Raw genomic sequence first — 19,592 nt, forward strand, 5'->3', positions numbered from 1 at the left:
AGAAATAAATATGCTTTTGTCAATCCTGAAGCTTTCTCCCTCCTTAACAATCTCAAGGAAGAGGAAAAAGCACAACGTCTAAGACCACAAAGGCATTTGCTGTTCAGAGTTCTGACTGAACTAAGCAAAGGGCTGACTATTGGCTCTCAGAGCTCTCATCCCTTGAATGAGAAGATAAGCCTGATGTTACAATGGCCTTTAAACATTAAAGATTCCTGTCAGGAACCCAACTTCAAAGGTAAAATTACAAATGACCATGGCTATGCTTAATTCCAAAAAGTAAACAAGTGATGTAGGTACTGATAGAGATTTTCAACCATATTTTATCAACCTACAGTAAAAATTATATAATATAGGAATCTTTTTAGTCACAATAACTACATAACATGAATTACCATGCTGAGATATAAAAGGAAAGCCCAAACTAAACCAATCCAGTATTTTAGGGACCTGAAATATGACCTCAAATAATTCCTAATCTAGACTGAATGTTTGTTCAAATAACAAGGAAACTCAAGTATCTAAGTTTCCTCCAAGATACACAGTTCAATTTCTTAACCTTCTTTCCCTTCGCCTTTTATATTGGAAACAGGTCTCAACCGGCCATCACCAGGGGCCGTGCGAGGCCTACGGAAGATACCCCTGCCTCCGTCTCACCTCAGGAGATGCACTCTGGGACGGCTCATTTGCCTCGCTGTCACTGGAGCTACTTTCACTCTCTGAGTCAGATCCAGAGCTGCTTTCAGATCCACTGTGGCTGCTAGAATCATCCCTGGAGTTATCAGCTCCTTCACTATTATGGTGTGAAGGTTCAGAGTTACTAAAAAGAGATAAAACATATAAATGACCGAAAATGTTTTTTTTGTTTTTTACAGTGACAGCAGGAAAACACCCAAATCTGACAACCAACTTTATTTAAAATGTTTACTGTTTGTTATGCTGTTATAGTTCTATGAATCCAGAACATCATTTTTAACTGAAATACTTCCTTAAAAAAAAAAAAGTTTCTAATATGCTCCTCAGCCATTAGCACTTACCTTTTAAAAACAGTTCTACTGTGGTATAATTTACATACCACAGAATTCACTCATGTTAAGTGTACAATTCAATCATTTTTAGTTAATTTACAAGGTTGTACAATCGCCATTACAGTAATATTTACTTTATAGGGTCAATTATTATATTACTACAATGCTATCAAGTGACCCCCACCCCTCCAAATAAAACAAAAAATAAAAGGATGCGTACCTTCCTGGTGTACTCCTTGGCATTGTCTTATCACAATCCTAAAAGTAAAACATGAGAGGAAATGTGAATGAATAAATAGCACTCTATCTGCTTAATGTGAACAATATTTGAATTCTTCACAGAACACTAGCAGCTCTAATATATGCATCAATGTTCACCTAACACTTAGGACACACTGTTGTTACCTAAAGAATAACTGCCAGGCTAAGACGAAAAGCTTTGTTAAAAGTTTTTCTTGTCAACAATCTCACGTTTCATGAGTACACTCTGATCCATGAAAAGTAGTAAGGAAAAGCCAATTTAAAAAGAAGGAGTTTTAAACACAGAGCAGAACATGACAACATTCCACTGTCAAAAAGCAGTAAGGAACTTATTTTAAATAAATGAATCATATATGTATCATTCAATTCTAATTCTTATAAAATACAATGCAAACCAATACTGTATGATACTGGCAAATTCATAAAGCAGTAGACACACCTGCTCCCCATCGCTGTCTTCACTGCTGCTTAGTTTTAAGTCATCTTTTAACATACTAGAGGGAAAAGGCAGAAAGAATTAGTAATTCTGTAACAGTGTATCATGGCACACCAGAGTATTAAATATCTATGAATCATTCTAGAAATAATCATGGTGGTAGCCATAGATTTAATTAAAAAACAAAGAAAAGAACCAGTAAGTCTTACTCTGGTGTGCTTCACATCTGGAGTAAAAACTGAGAAAGGAGGAAGTGAACATTTCAAAAGCTCTCACTTTTCCATAAGTAAAACATGTAACCTTCTTTTCTAATAAAATAAGCCACCTTCTACCAACTCTTATACTCAGTTGTTATCTCTATTTTTCTCTAATTGCATCCATACCCACTCATTCATATTAAAAAAAATTACCATACTCATACCCAACAGTCCACAAAACTCCTAAAAAGAAGGAAGATAAAATGAAAGTATCAGCAATTCTCTTTCATTGTCCCTCATATTCCACGAAGAGATTCATACAACTTCATAATTGTGAAAACCAGAACACAAAATGAAAGCGCTAGTTCATAAACGCCTTGCTATGAAAGATGACTGCCCTCTGGAGGAGTAACAATTTGGGGTAAGAACCTTAGCTATAAAACAGAAATGACCGTGTATGAAGTAAAAATAAACTCCAGGTTCTAAATCTTCCTTGATTAAAGTTCAAATCAATTAAAAAAACACACACATTCCGTAAACTATAGTTTCTGAAATTCATTTTTCAAAGTAAGATTACAGATTTAAATTTTCCTTAAGGCCATAAAATCAACATTAAAATAAAGAATCCGAGTAATGACCCATAAAATATTCCTTGCCTTTTTAAAGGAGAGCAAAAATTAATACAAAGCTTAGGGAAAACCACTAGAAAAATGTTTAATTTCTCATTACTGAGTAGTTCCATTACCTTTCTTAAAATTTCATGACAGTCTCCAATCAGTGGAAAGGAAATCTTCTTTCACTCCAATAACTACTAATACTTTCCCCTCAAAGCTTAACCTGAGTTTCTATATCTGACCCCAAATTCAGATTATCCCCTAAAAGATCACCTTGAAACAAAGTAACCAGATGATTACAGATATGAAAAGTGTTTTAAGGCTGGCCCAGTTAAGCGGGACAGAAAAAAAGAGCTTTCTTTTGGACAAGGGCTTAGTGCATCTCTATGACTGATATCCTGTAAGGAAATGTACTTACTCTGAATTCTCTCAGCCCTTATGATTTAATAATGGCAGCTCAATGAACCTGTTCACACACGTGGATATGTCAAAGCTTTTACCAGACTGCTCAAGGTCCTGCATGCTTTTGTTCCCTCAGCAACCAAACTGATTTGCACATATATGGTAGGCTTTTACCAGTTCTTTGCATATGAATAAATATGATAAATATGAATATAATTTCAATTCTTTAAGCAGTGAGGGGGATTTCTTGCATTCCTCTAAGTTCATTCTCAGTTCTTCCTTTGTTCAGCATAAGAGGCTGAGGTTATCAATACAGATTACAGATTATAGCTTAGAAAGCTAGCACTGTGGCCACAGCTGCTTCAGAATTTTGTTTTAATCAGTGAGTTAACCTGTGGTCTCAGGAATTCACTTCCTTCTTAAGCTGGAATTTATTATCATCCAATATATTAGCCTAATTACATTTTGACATATATTCCTGGTTCTACCTATAGAAGGAGGAAAACTTAAAGACAGTACAAGCTATGCTGACTTAATATTCTACACAAAGCAGTTAAATGGAGGGCTTACTAAGAATCCTGTATTGTTGTCTTCTTTATTAAAAACAAACTATCAACCTACCCACAAACACAAATACACACATCTCTAAGAGATGAGAAAAAACTGTAATCTCAGAGGAGGTATAGGCAAACTATGGACCACAAGTTAAATATAGACTAATACCTGTTTTGTAAAAAAGTTTTATTGGAACACAACCACACCCATGGTCTATATTTGCTTTCATACTACAATGGCAGAGCTGACTAATTGGGACAAAAACTATCTAAAGCCCCTAAAGCTTAAACTATTTCACTATCTGGCCTTTTACATAAGCTTGCCTACCCCTTCCTTAAAAGATTAAGTACACATATTTAAGCATTGTGCTAGTATATACACACTACAGACAGACTTTTAGCAAAACAGACAAACTTATTAAGCAATACACTTACGATTTAGATTGGTGTCCATTTGAAGTTTTAGAAGAAGGATTGTATCTTTCTAGAACAAAAAGAATGCAGAAATTACAACTACAGTACGGCTATTTAGATTGTAAAATATGTATCAGTATACCCGCAAAGAAATGTAAATCAACACCATGAGATAGAGTTCGTCCCTCCAACAAACTGGCAACATTTTAAAGTCCAATAAATACGAGATACTGGTGGAAACAGGCATGCTCAGAAGCTGTCTGTAGGACTATAAACTCGTATAATCTTTTTGGCAGGCAATCTGGTAATATTATCTTACTGATACTAGAAATGCACATATCCACTGACATAGCAATTATGATGAAAAAAAATTTACCCTACAGGTATATCTGGAAAAATACATAAACACACACACACACCAGATGTTTATGGTAGTGTGATTTGTAACAGCAAAAACTATAAATAAATGTCTATCAAGAGGGGACTAGTTAAATTATGGTACGTTCATACAATGTAAAACAATTTTCATGTTAAAAAGAATGAGCTAGAGGGGTGCCTGGGTGGCTCAGTCGGTTGAGCGACTGCCTTCGGCTCAGGTCATGATCCCGGAGTCCTGGGATCGAGCCCCACATTGGGCTCCCGGCTCGGCGGGGAGCCTGCTTCTCCCTCTGACCCTCCCCCCTCTCATGCTATTTCTCTCTCGCTCGCTCTCTAATAAATAAATAAATAAAATCTAAAAAAAAAAAAAAAAGAATGAGCTAGAGTTTTTATACTGATACAGACACAGCTCTAAAATAAATTAAGTGAAAAACACAGGTAATAAAGAGCAGGAGCAGCTTATGATCCCATTTGACAATAGTCAGTTATGGTGGAAGGAGGATAGAACTGAAGATGCGACATTCTTAAAAGATTTTAAGATAGAAAATGTAAACTTTCTGGCCTATAGCTGCTTTCTACATATCAATAATGGCAGGTCCCTTTTTCCTACAACTATAGCTTTAAGGCAGAACCAGTGTAAATCTACTTATTAAAGAAGTTACTGCTCTTGGCAAAAAGACCATTTATTTTGTTATAGAGCTATATGGGGAAGCCTACACATTTCCAAGGTTCCTGACCGTACCACTATCAATTCATACAGCCATCATCTCTTGGGACCAGACTTAAATTCCCTAAGGCTGGGGCACCTGGGTGGCTCAGTCGGTTAGGCATCTGCCTTCAGTTCAGGTCATGATCCCAGGGGTCCTGGGATCGAGCCCCGCCTCCAGCTCCCTGCTCCACGGGGAGCCTGCTTCTCCCTCCCTCTCCCTTTGCCCACTCCTCCCCCTGCTTGTGCTCTCTCTCTCTGTCAAATAAATAAAATCTTAAAAAAAAAAAATTCCCTAAGGCTATTGTTCCTTCAAGTTCTCAGAAACCAAAAGACAGGAGGTGAAAGCGGGTTCTGCAACAGCCGACTTTCTTCCCAGACCTAAAGACCTGGCAAGAATGAATAAACACAGACACAGGAAGAGAAGAGCTATGGCAAGCTACAACCCTTCTTGCTTATAATTTAACTCTCGCAGAACCAGTTATCTTCACAAAGGAGAAAAGAAGACAGAAGAATGGCTCTTGGGTTTATCAGGTGCCCATCAAACTGAATTTATGAACTCTGAACTACTACTTAAAATATTTAATAAAAATAGTTAATTTTAATCACCATCAATCTATAATTCTTCATTTTTTAATATAATTTAATTTAAACCAAGACTTGGTTTAACTCATTACTAATCAACAGATAATAAAAACTGGGATAAAGCATGTGAAGGAATCGTAAAAGCAATATATGATGTGACCGTGAGAAATGAATGCTCAATAAAAAGCTTAACTTGAAAACCAAGAGGAAAAGAAATACTCACTTTGTTCTCCAGGGCCAAAACTGGACTGCTGAGATTCCTAAGAAAAAGGGACATAAAATTATACAGTGGCATTAAGAGAACGGTTGGTAGTGACAAATGTTTCAAATTCAACTATTCAATTCCAGCTAATTCAATGAAAGATCCTGTTGAGTTCCTAAGAATGCATAAAAGAAAACACACTGAAAGAATTTAACAATCACATATGATCAGCCTCAGTAATCATATGGTCACAATAATGAACTTTCCCAAAGCTCACTACAAAAAGCATCAAGCTACCTAATAGCTCCTCTTTATTATTCATTTCTTTTCAGCAGCATCCATGGTACTCGTATCCTAATTTAGAGCCCTGGGAAAGCAAATGATTTCAATTTAAGATTCTTGGTCTTAAGAAAATGTTTAACTAGGGGCGCCGGGGTGGCTCAGTCATTAAGCGTCTGCCTTCGGCTCAGGTCATGATCCCAGGGTCCTAGGATCGAGCCCCACATCGGGCTCCTTGTTCAGCGGGAAGCCTGCTTCTCCCTCTCCCACTCCCCCTGCTTGTGTTCCCTCTCTTGCTGTGTCTCTATCTGCCAAAAAAATAAATAAAATCTTAAAAAAAAAAAAAAAAGAAAGAAAATGTTTAACTAAAAAAAATTTAATAATAATAATACTAGGGCCACCTGGGTGGCTCAGTTGTTAAGTGTCTGACTCTTGGTTTCAGCTCAGGTCATGATCTCAGGGTCGTGAGATCTAGCCTTGTGTCAGGCTCTGCACTGGATGTGGAGCCTGTTTAAGATTCTCTCCCTCTCAGGGCACCTGGATGGCTCAGTCATTGAGCATCTGCCTTCAACTCAGGTCATGATCCCGGGGTCCTGGGATCGAGCCCCGCATCGGGCTCCCTGCTCCGCGGGAAGTCTGCTTCTCCCTCTCCCATTCCCCCTGCTTATGTTCCCTCTCTTGCTGTCTCTGTCAAATAAGTAAATAAAATCTTAAAAAAAAAAAAAAAGATTCTCTCCCTCTCCTTGGGAGCCGCCCCTGCCCCCTGCTCACGGGCACGTGCTCTCTCTCTAAAATAAATAAACAAACTAAAAACCTACACTAGAGTGAAAATAGCTGTACAACCTATATAGACTCAAAAGACACCACCTTTATGAACTAAAAACCTCACATAGTATTCGCACATCATTTTACTACCTTCCTTTTCCTGCTCCCAATATCTTACAGACAATTAGCAACTTGAGGAAAAGCCTGTCCTGTAGTCTTTGTAAGCTGCGTACTACTAGTGCAGTGTCTGGCACTCAGGAAGCACCAGTAAAGAAGGAAGCCCAAATGTCACTGTCAGTGAAAGAAACACGGCTTTCCAAACCCAACTTTCATGATCACAACACCTGTTTCACATGTGCAAATTGTGCATTTTTCTAGGTTAAGTCTGTAGTATACAATGTAGTATTAAAATTATACAAACATCCCTAAAAGCCTTCTTAAAAATAAGCACAATCTTACTTTAATGACAGCACCAACTGTGAAGAAGAAATCCACATAATATGAATTTTTAAAAATATAGTTGCACTGTAAAAAAAAAACAAACAATAAACAGCACTGTAAACCTACATATGTGGTCAACTGATTTTCAACAAGTGTGCCAAGAGCATCCAACAGGGAAAGAATAGTCTTCTTAACAAATGGTGTTGGGACAACTAAACAACCATATGCAAAAGAATGAATTTGGATGCTTACCTCAGATGGTATTAAAAAAAATAACTCAAAATGGATCAAAGACCTAAATGTAAGAGCTAAAACTACAAAACTCTTAGAAGAAAACTTAGAGTCCAACCTTAATGACCTTGGATTTGGCAAAGAACTCTTACATATGACACCAAAAGCATAAGACACAAAAGAAACAAATAGATAAAATGGACTTGAGCAAAATTAAGAACTTCCGTGCTTCAAAGGATACCATCAAGAAATTGAAAAGACGACCCAAAGAATGGGAGAAAATATCTGCAAATCATATATCTGTTAAGAGACGGCTACCTACAATATAGAAAGAGCTCTTACAACTCAATGATAAAAAGACAACCCAATGAAAAAATGAGCAAAGGATCTGAACAGACATTTCTTCCTTTCTATAAGGAAGATAAACAATGGTCAATAATGATGTTGTCTGACATCATTTGTCATGGGGAAAATGCAAATCAAACCCACAATGAGACACCACTTCACACCTACTAGGATAACTAGGATAAAAAACACAGATAACAAGTGTTGATTGACAAGGATGCAGAGAAAATGAAAGCCCAGTGGGGATGTAAAGTGGTGCAACTAGCTTTGGAAAACATTCTGGAAGTTCCTCAAATGGTTAAAGATACAGTTACTGTATGACCTTGCAATTCTACTCCTAGGTATATAACCAAGTGAAATGAAAACATTATGTCCACACAAAAACTTGTACACAAATGTTTATAGCAGCATTATTTCACAATAGCCCAAAGCTCAAAACAACTTGAACATCGATCAGCTGACGAACATGCTACACTTGGAATAACCTTGAAAACATTATGCTAAGTGAAAGAATCCCGTTGCAAAAGACCACATATGGTAAGATTCAATTTACATACAATGTCCAGAAAAGGAAATCTACAGAGACAAAGAAAAGATGAGTGGTTCCATAGAGCTGGGAGGAAGACAAAGGGAAAGTGGGTAATAGATGAAGAAGAGGGAGTTTCTCTTTGAGGTGATGAAAATGCTCTGAAATTCACTGTTGTGATGGTTGCACATGTCTATAAATATACTCAAAACCATATAATTGAACACTTTAAATGGGTGGAAGGCATGGTATGTGGATTGTATTTCAATAAAGCTATTTAAAAAAATATAAATAGAGCAGTGGCCAAGGTCATGCCTGTGAACTGTGTTAAAGATGCAAATAATCCTCCACCCCCTTGAATTGCCAATTATCTTATACTCGTTTACCTGGTAAATGGCCTAAAAGTTAATAGCCTGAACTTTCAAGTCATCTCTCCTTTTCCTCACACCTCTGACAATAGTCTGCTGGTCTCCAAATGCTAGTGGATTCCAAAACATATACTGAATGCAACAAAATCTCCTCTTCTCTCCATCTAACTGCAAGACTTCAGGTCCTCACTTTTTTTTTTTTTTTTAATTTGAGAGAGCGCGAGCCAGAGAGAGGGCTCAAGAAAAGGGAGCAGCAGAGGGAGAGGGAGCAGCAGAGGGAGAGGGAGAAGCAGGTTCCCCGCTGAGCAGGGAGCCCCATGTGGGACTCAATCCCAGCACCCTGGGATCACGACCTGAGCCGGAGGCAGATGCTTAACAGACTGAGCCACCCAGGTGCCCCTTACATTTTTTAATCTACAAAGGCCATCTTATGGATCTTTCTGGCTCTAATCTTTCTCCTTCACTCAACTATAGTTAATCTTCCTCAAGCCCAAATCCTAGTATGAGTCATCACTACTCTTTTTTATAGAGCCTTCAATTAAGGCTCTTTGTTTTTCCTAGGAATGAAACCCAAACTCTTTGACATGATATCCATTCATATATCTAAGCACTGAAAGAACAGAATGATAAGCAAAAACAAGGACTTTATAATCATGGAGCTTAACACTCATCTGTATAATGTCAATGACTATCTCCGCAACTATTCATGCACATAAAGGTAAAATGATAACTGTGGCAAGTACAACGAAAGGCAAGAGCTTACAATTGTATGTGCATGAGCATGTGAGTGAATGTGTGAGTGAGAAGGAGGGAGAGAGGGGGAGAGACGAAGAGAGACAGACAGATCTAGCCAGGAAAATGAGCAAAGATTTCCCTGAACAAGTACCGTTCAGGGGCGCCTGGGTGGCTCAGTCGTTAAGCGTCGGCCTTCGGCTCAGGTCATGATCCCAGGGTCCTGGGATCGAGCCCCGCATCGGGCTCCCTGCTCCGCGGTAAGCCTGCTTCTCCCTCTCACACTCCCCCTGCTTGTGTTCCCTCTCTCGCTGTGTCTCTCTCTGTCAAATAAATAAATAAAATCTTTAAAACAACAACAACAACAACAACAAGTACCGTTCAGGTTAAGACCTGAAATATAGGTAGGAAGTAAACTGGGAAAGGTAAGTGTTCAGGGTACAGAGAACAGCATGTATAAAGTCAGAAAAGACAGGAGGACTTGGGGGCGCCTGGGTGGCTCAGTCGTTAAGCGTCTGACTTCGGCTCAGGTCATGATCCCAGGGTCCTGGTTTCAAGCCCCGTATTGGGCTCCCTGCTCAGCGGGAAGCCTGCTTCTCCCTCTCCCGCTCCCCCTTGCTTGTGTTCCCTCTCTTGCTGTGTCTCTCTCTGTCAAATAAATAAATAAAATCTTTAAAAAAAAAAAAAAAAAAGACAGGAGGACTTAAAGGCAGTCCATGGGAGCAAAAGGTACAGAAGGAAGGGTGGTGAGAAATGAGACTCAAGACCTGAAAAGCTAGATTATAAAGCATGCAGACTTTATAGATTATATTAAAAAAACATATATATATAACCATATCTGTTTAGTAAAATTTGAGTCTTGCGGGACGGACGGAGAGGAAGGGGGTTGGGGGTGAGGTATAACTCATTTTTACATGAGATAACTCATGTCACAAAACAACCAGTGAAGTTAATGTATAAGATCTGAACTTCTGGGGCGTCTGGGTTCCTCAGTCAGTTGAGCATCTGACTCTTGCTTTCAGCTCAGGTCAGGATCTCAGAGTCCTGGGATAGAGCCCTGCTTGAGATTTTTTCCTCTTCCTCTCCCTCCCCCTCTACCCCTCCCTCACTCCTGCTCATGCAAGCGCACACGCGCTCTCTTTCTCTAATAAATAAATAAAATCTTAAAAAAAAAAAGATACGGGGAAGTGAGCAGCAGGGCGGGCTGACAGTAATGGGGCTGAGAAGCTGTTCACAGAGCAAGTGAAAATGAATGCCAGAGGACTTGGATCTCAGCTAAAGGACAGTATTCTAGTTACTGAACTTTCAGCAAGGGGACCTTTTGAAAGTCATGATCTTCTTCGAAAAGGTCTTCCTTGTGTGAAAAATGAACTTTTGCCCAGTCATTCTCTTGAATTATCAAGAAAAAATTTCCAGCTCAACCAAGATAAAATGAATTTTGCCACACTGAGAAGCATCCAGGGTCTGTTTGCTCCACTAAAATTACAAAGGGAAATGAAGGCAGTGCAGCAGGTTCAGCGTCTTCCATTTCTTCAAAGCTCAAACCTTTCACTGGATATTTTGAGGGGCAATGATGGGACTGTTGGATTTGAAGATATTCTTTTTTTTTTTTTTTTAAAGATTTTATTTATTTATTTGACAGAGAGAGACACAGTGAGACAGGGAACACAAGCAGGGGGAGTGGGAGAGGGAGAAGCAGGCTTCCCACGGAGCAGGGAGCCGGATGTGGGGCTCGATCTCAGGACCCTGGGATCATGACCTGAGCCGAAGGCAGACGCTTAACAACTGAGCCACCCAGGCGCCCCGGATTTGAAGATATTCTTAATTACCCATCACAAAGTGAACTAATGAAAGAACCACACTTGATGGTGGCATATAGACTCGGTTTACTGTAATCTATTTTGCTGTCTGTTCATGAAAATAGAGGGGCTGCGTGTTGTTTATAGTCCTCTTTTTACTATAACTTGATGTACACAACCTTAAAAGTACTGACACATGAGAATTTTTGACTAAACAATATCTGTGATCATTTGAAATTATTTGGGTCTTTGGTTTACGGCCAAGTGACAATTGAAAGCACTAAAGGGAAATGATTTTAAAACTTCCAATTTATATGAAAACAACAGCTTTCCATGTCTTTAAAAATTTGTTGATCATGAGTATTTTAAAACTGTCTAGAGTTTCTAATTCAGCCTATTTTCTGGATATTCCATAAATTTAATTTTGAACAACCATTATCAGCATTTGAGTCTGTAACCTTCATAGTAGCATCTTGCAGAATAAACATCTGTAACTGACTTCAGTGGCAACACTTCAAATTAAGTACCGAGTAAGATATTTATATTTTACCTTGTTTCAGTATAGCCTACTGAAGCTCATAAGAATAATACTGGATTTATTGATGTTATTTTAGAATTGTAGCGATTCTTTGATTCAGGTTGGTAAGTACAATAAGTTCAAAGGTTTTGATTTTGGTCTTCTTTATAAAGTGAAAAATTAAATAAAGCAACCAGCATATGCTGATTAAAAATAAAAGATATGAACTTCTGTGTTAGTGTAAAAAGATTTGGGAGTACTATATAGGTTATCCATGAAAAAAGGAGGAAGGAGGTTAAATTATTTACATTATACTTGAGGGATTATATTGTCTCTGTTATCTTTTTCTTTGAGTGATGCACAAAGAAGTAGCTCTTCAAGTGTTTTTTAACTGGAAAAGAATCTAACAAAAATCATAAATTGAGGGCACCTGGGTGGCTCAGTTGGTTAAGCCTCTGCCTTTAGCTCAGGTTATGATCTCAGGATCCTGGGATCGAGCCCCACTTCGGGCTCCACGCTCTCAATGTGGAGTCTGCTTGAAATTCTCTCTCCCTCTCTCTCTGCCCCTCCTACCATGCACCCCCCCTAAAATAAATAAATAAATCTTTAAAAAAAATCATAAATTGAGATTGCTAGAAGCACCTGTATTTTCATCCACCTCATTATAGCTAACTTTGTACAATGAATGATTTATTCTAATATTTGTTTCTTGAATCTTCAGCTATGTTTTCTAAGCCTACCTCAAAAGTGTTTCCTGACAAAGAAATGCATTTTAGTATATTCTCTTTACTGGATTTTACTCATTTTTCAGTAGAGCAGAAAGACCAAGTTTTTAGACAAAGGTATAGAATACTGGGAGAACTCTCAAAACAGGTTTTTAATACAATTTACTAAACTTGGATGTTTAAGGACTGAATTGAATTATCACACAACTCGAAATACCAGAGAGTATGAATCATGACGCTTTCATAGTTTCATTAGTTAGTATCCCAAGATACATTACACACTAAAAGCAAGGTTAATGATATAAATGCATATTCAAACTACTGTTGATAATCTGGATGTTTTCTTCTTTTTTCAGCTTAGGGCATCCTTGTTTCTACTTTGTACAGTGACAGATTAAGAGCTCATGCGAGGAGAAGAAAAAACTCAGCTCTGTCATTTTCTTGTTTGCTCAGAAATGCATTTTAGTGTTATTTTCACTCAGTAGCTTCATTGCAGGTATATCTTTTAAGCCGCTTGTCCATCAGTGAAGATCTGTAAATCATCTTAACTGATCCAATTTAAAACTGTAATATGCTAGAGCCAGTAAGAGCAAATGAATGAAAGCAATTCTACCAACTTTTCCATAATGAAAAGACCTAAACTTCTCTTGGAATACCTTGGAAATAAAATGTGACCATCTGCCATTCAGATCAAGAGAAACAATACTATTTTGATTTTGTTTTCTTAGACTTAAAAATAGAGAATTTTTCGAACTAAAAAATAAGAATAAAGTTTTCAACCCGTTTCCGTCCCTGCCCCCAATCTCCAATACACACAACACTGGAGTATATAAATGCTTTCCACTTTGGAGACCACTGACTTACCATAGTGGTAAAAATAAAGATGGAGAAAAATGAATGGAATTAAAACACATTAAAGGAGGTAAAAGCATTAGGACTTGGTGAGAGTTTATTGGGTATGACAGAGAGGGAAGTGCCAAAGATAATTCCAAAAAGGTTTTTCTAGCTTCACTAAGACAGGAAACAGTCAAAGAGGATCATGCTTGTTTTCTCTTGCTTTCTGGTTGGGAACTAGCAGGGAGAATCACTAGTTCTCCCTGGAAGATGTCTCAAAGGCACTTAAAACTCAACATCTAAGAAGTGTCAACTATGCAGCTGGATGTATGTATCTGAATTAAGATAAAAAATTTTTATTAAGATAAAAATTTGTAGAACAACTAAGTAAAGGGAATAGGATATAAAGAGCAGACAATTCTAGGTCTAAGCATGGTGTATATAACTATGCATCCACACAAACACTAATATGTAATTTTTTTCATTCTTTTGTATTATTTTATTTCCACAACGAAATGTTGGGCAGACTGAGGCAAAACACATTTCTTCATTTGTATTCTTTTATAGCACCGAGCACAATGCCTGGAAAACTTGTATTTATTGGTAGAGGCAAAGATAGAGGAGAAAAAGAAGTCAGAGAAGTAAGGTAACTCTAGATGAGCAACATATAGTGGGAGACAAGGAAGAAGTAGGTTAAAACAGTATTTAATGCTCATGAGAAGCCATATGAAGATAAAAAATGAAAAACAATGATTGAATTGACAAAATGGGCCACTCGTGGTCATAATGAAAATGGTTTTGGTGAGGTATCATGTGTAAAAGCAAGATCAATCAGACTAGACTGAGGAGTGCCTGAGGAAAGAAGACATTAAGTATTAACCACTCTTTCAGGAAGTTTAACTCTAAGGAGGAGGACTAGCTGGAGAATCACACAGAATAGAGGGATTTATTTGTTTTGTTGTATGTATGTATTGTGTTGTTTTAAACATTTACTTACTTGTGTTCTTTTATTGTGTTGTTTTAAAATAGGACAGATCAAGGATGTTTAAGTGAATGACAATGGATTCACTAAACCAGCTCTCCAAACATATTCCTAAACTCAACTTCTCATCCACCACAAGCCACATGTGAACTGCTCTTTCAGACCTGCTAATGAGTGTGAAATCCTTATTGTGCTCCTTACCTTCCCATGTGCTTCTGGCACTCCTATACTTCTCCTTCTAAGCCCAGTTACTGTCATCATCTTTAGGATGTCATCTCCAAACTCCCTACCAAAATTTTCTCCCTTCTCTGTCCTCTCAGTGGACCCAGTTCATATGGTCAGCACACACAGAGAATAAATACCTAGTAAAGCTTTGTATAAAGTTTTAAACTAAAATACACATGAAGGTGTATTCACTGAAAAGTCAGAGAATGAGATGAGCTATAAAAAAACAAAACCCAACTTGTAAAAGCAACCCAACTGAAGCAATGATCACTAAGTACCTAACTGAAGTATTTCAGAAAAACCAAATATCTAAACGCATTACCTGAGTATTTATACACAAATTCAGTAAACAAACATTTACTGAACAGCCACAGGTGCCAGGAACTATTCTAGGCATTGGCACATACTATTCTAATTGCTTTTTTAAATACCAATCTTAGAACAGGGTAACATCCAAATGATTCAATGCTATACCTCCGAAGCACCTAGAACACCGCCAGGAGTTGTTTCAAACATACACTGAATACGTGCAAGGGCAGTCAAAAGCTTCAGTACGCTTCAAACTATCACTGAAAAATCTACTAACCTATCTCCAATGATACCCACCTCATTTGCTTTCCCTCCAATGACAAAAAATGAGCTAACTGTGCACTATTCTGAAGTCAATATCCTGTACTTGAGCACTGAATCTCAACCTCTCTTGTGGAGATTTCCTAAGGGTACCCTCTATCTTTCATGTATCATATGCTTTTCCTTCTTACTAAAACATTATGATCAGCATATATATATATGATAAAACACTCTCATCTTATAAAAATACTCACCTGACAACATCACTATACCCTTCTTGGCAGGATCACATTTCTCTGTTCCCTTTTATAGACAATGCCTCAAAAGAAGCTCACTGGCTCCAGTATAATTTGTGCCTCTGTAATCATTCTTTTGCCCTCAGCTTTCTAACTAAAATGCATCATCAATAAAGAATACATTGTTAAATATGATACCTGGAACACAGTAAGAACTTCGTAAGTAAATGTTTTGACAAATAACCATCAAATTTATACAGATGAAAGCCATAATGACTGAGATCAAGAATATGCTAAATGAGATTAACAGCAGATTAGACACTGCAGAACCAAAGATTATTGAAACAGAAGATCTAACAATAGAAACTACTCCTAAATGAAACAACAAAAAAGACTGAAAAAAAAAAATGAATAGTGCATTATTGACTTATGGAACAATTTCAAGAGGCCTAATATACATGTAATTGGAGCCCTTCAAGTAAAGGAGAAAAGGGGAAAAGGGAGTACAGAAAAATATCTTGAGAAAATAAGAGCAAACTTTTTTCTAAATGTGATAACTATAAACCAAAGTTCCAAGAAGCTAAAAATAACCCCAAGCACAAAAAAGATGAAAAGAACCACACCAAGACACATCAAAACTGAACAGCTTAAAATCAGTGATAGAGACAAAAAGAATCTTAAAAGCAACCAGAAAGAAAAAAGACAAATTATATACAAAGAAGGAAAAAATTAAAAATAAACTATATACCAGACACAACGCGAGCCAGAAGACAGTGGACAACATCTTTAACCTAGAATTCTATTTCCAGCAAAAATACCTTAAGAAAAAAGGTAAAATAAAAATTTCAGACACACAAAAGCAGGAAGCATTCATCACAAGCAGACAAGCATTAAATGAAATGTTAAAAGTCAGTCCTCCAGGAAGAAGGAAAATGCCAATCAGAAATCTGGATGAACACAAAGGAATAAAGAGCAAAAGAAATGGTAACTATATAAAGAAAGACAAAAGTCCTTTTGCCTCTATTATTTAAATGTCTTCAAAAGATAAGAAACTGTCTAAATGAAAAATAAAAATACTGTGGGGCTTATAACTTAAATGTTAAATAAAATGTATGCAACAATAGAACAGATACTGAGAAGGGAGAAAAAGCATAATGTTGAAAGGTTCTTATATAACAGAAAAGAATGGTATATTACTTGAAGATAAGACTTTGACAAAGACATATTCTACAAACCTTGGAGCACACATAAAATAAAACAGTTAAAGTTAATAAGCCAAAACTACAATGCAAGCATAAAAAATACTCAATCCAAAAGAAGGCTAAAAAGGGGGAGGGCAGATGGGACAAGTAGATATCAAAAGGCAAGATGGCATATCAATAACCACATTAAAGTGGTTTATCAATAACCACATTAAATATAAATGGTCTAGGGGGCGCCTGGGTGGCTCAGTTGGTTAAGCCACTGCCTTCGGCTCAGGTCATCATCCTGGAGTCCCGGGATTGAGTCCCGCATCGGGCTCCCTGCTCGGCAGGGAGTCTGCTTCTCCCTCTGACCCTCCCCCTTCTCATGCGTGCGCTCTCTCTCTCTCTCTCTCTCAAATAAATAAATAAATAAAATCTTTAAATATAAATGGTCTAAGTACACCCCCAAAATAAATAAATACCCCAATAAAAGAGCAGAGTATCAGATTGGATTTTTAAAAAAGGCAAGACAAAATTATATGCTACTTACAAGAAGTGCATTTTAAATAAATGAACACAAATAAGTTAAAAATAAAGAATGGAAAAAGGAATACAATACGTACACTAATCAAAAGAAAGCTAGGATAGTTATATTAATATTGGACAAAGTAAATTTTATAGCAAAGATTATCATCAGGATTAAAAGGGGTCATTTCATAACAATAAACGTATCAATTCATCTAGAACTAATAGCAATCCCAAATGTTTATGCACCTAAAACATGAACTCCTAAAAGTATGAAGAAGTGAACAATGACAAATTCAAAATAATTGGGAGATTAACTATAACTCTCAATAACTGATAGAACAAGTTAAATTAAAATGAGTAAGAATATAGAAACTTGACTAATGCTATAAACCAAGTTGATCTAATCAACATTTATAAAACACTTAACAACAGCAAAATACATATTCAAGTGTACACAAAACTTTTACCATAGAAAACAATATTCTGGGCCATGAAATAAGTTGTAATAAATGTAAAAGAATTCAAGTCACCCAAAGTACATTCTCTGACCACAACGAAATTAAGCCACAAGTAAGAGAAAATATATAAGGAAACAGAAAATAGGTGGAAAACCTCCAAATATCCTGAAAACTAAATGACACTTCAAAATAATCCGCAGAATAAAGAAGAAATCAAAAAAGAAATCAGAAGATATTTTGAACTGAATAAAAATGAAAACACATTTCAGAATTTGTGGTCTGCAAATAAAACATTACTTAGAGGAAAATTATAGCACTAACACCCTGTATGAGAAAGTAAGAAAGATCTCAAATCAATGACCTTAGCTTCCTCTTTAAGAATTTTTTTAAGGGCGCCTGGGTGGCTCAATTGGTTAAGTGTCTGCCTTCAGCTCAGGTCATGATCCCAGGGTCCTGGGATGGAGTCCCACATCCAGCTCCCTGCTCAGTGAGGAGGAGTCGGCTTCTCCCCTCTGCCCCTCCCCTCCCCTCCTCTCCCCTCTCCTCCACTTGTGCTCTCTCTCTGGCTCTCTCTCAAATAAAATCTTAAAACAAAACAAAACAATTTTTTAAAAAAGAAGTGTAAATTAAAACAAAAAAATAGAATTAAAAAAATACAATGTTTTTTCAAAAGAAATATAAATTAAACCAAATGAAAGCAGGATAAGAAAGTAATAAAGAAGACAATGGAAATCAATGCAACAAAGCTCAAAAACAATGAAGTAGAAAAAGCAGTTTTTTAGAAGATCAATAAAACTGGAAAACCTCAAGGGGCACCTGGGTGGTTCAGCTGGTTGAGTGTCTGACTCCTGATTTTGGCTCAGGTCATGGGATCAAGCCCCACGTTGGGCTCTGTGCTCAGTGGGGGAGTCTGCTTGAGGTTCTCTCCCTCTACCCCTTCCCCACTCACTCTCTAAAAATAAATAAATAAATCTTAAAAAAAAGAAAAAGAAAGACAGAAAGATAGAAAGAAAAGAAAGGCACCACATATGTGAACAATTGCAATTGCTAAGGCAATTCCATGCAGAGACAAGCTGCTTCTTTTTTTAAGAGGCGGGGGAGGGGGGCGCTAAGGAAGAGGGAGAGAATCTCAAGCAGACTCCACACCCAGCACGGAGCCCAGCGTTGGTGGGGTGGTGGGGAGTTGATCTCAAGACCTTGAGTTCATGACCTGGGCTAAAATCAAGAGTCTGACACTTAACCGAGTGGGCCACCCAGAAGCCCCCAGACAAGCTTTTTAAACAAATGATGGAAATGGGTATCTGTACACACAAAAAATAAACTGTGATCTATATCTTATCACCATATGCAAAAATTACCTTAAAATGGATCACAGACCTACATGTAAAGCCTAAAACTATAAAACATCTAAAAAAAAAAAAGGAGAATGTGGGTAGGGCAAAATTTCTTAGACACCAAAAACATGATCTGTAAACAAAAAAACTGATGAATTAGACTTCATCAATATTAACAACCTCTCATCTTCAAAAGATAGTTAAGATACTGAATAGGGAAGCTACTTACTGGGGGGAAAATGTATAAATCTTGTATCTGATAATAGACCTGCATCCTGAACATGTAAGCTCTCAAAAACTCAGTAAGAAGAGGACAACAGGGGTGCCTGGGTGGCTCAGTTGGGTGAGCATCTGCCCTCAGCTCCGGTCATGATCTTGGGGTCCTGGGATTGAGCCCCACATTGGGCTCACTGCTCAGTGGGGAGCCTGCCTCTCCCCTGCTTGTACTCTCTCTCACACACACCCTCTCTCAAATAAATAAATAAAATCTTTAAAAAAAAATGAAGAGGACAACAATCCAGTAAGAGATAGGCAAAAGATTTAAATAGTGCACCAAAGAAGACACACAAATGACAAATAAATACATGAAAAGGTGCTCAACATCATCTGTCATAGAGAAATGTCAATTAAAACCAAAATGAAGCACCCCTATGCAGCTGCTAAAAGGCCTAAAATTTAAAAAGACTGACCATACCAAACACTGGTAAGTATGTGGAGCAACTGAAACTCTCACCTA

General features: G+C 37.4%; 1 protein-coding gene across 2 annotated transcripts in view; it reads right to left on the bottom strand.

The window, feature by feature from the left end:
* AFF4 (ALF transcription elongation factor 4) overlaps positions 1-19,592 on the bottom strand; it is an 86,833-nt gene that overhangs the window by 21,234 nt on the left and 46,007 nt on the right. For both annotated transcript variants that reach the window (XM_045892542.3, XM_045892550.3), the window contains 5 exons: positions 5,799-5,835; positions 3,928-3,976; positions 1,729-1,783; positions 1,249-1,286; positions 658-820 (listed from right to left, as the gene is read on the bottom strand). In XM_045892542.3, the coding sequence (XP_045748498.2) occupies positions 658-820; positions 1,249-1,286; positions 1,729-1,783; positions 3,928-3,976; positions 5,799-5,835 (342 nt within the window). The remainder of the gene's footprint in view (positions 1-657; positions 821-1,248; positions 1,287-1,728; positions 1,784-3,927; positions 3,977-5,798; positions 5,836-19,592) is intronic.

The sequence above is a fragment of the Mirounga angustirostris genome, unplaced genomic scaffold (assembly GCF_029215605.1).
Source record: "Mirounga angustirostris isolate CCGP_5_RB_7025 unplaced genomic scaffold, mMirAng1.0.hap1 SCAF_7, whole genome shotgun sequence".
NCBI lineage: Eukaryota > Metazoa > Chordata > Mammalia > Carnivora > Phocidae > Mirounga > Mirounga angustirostris.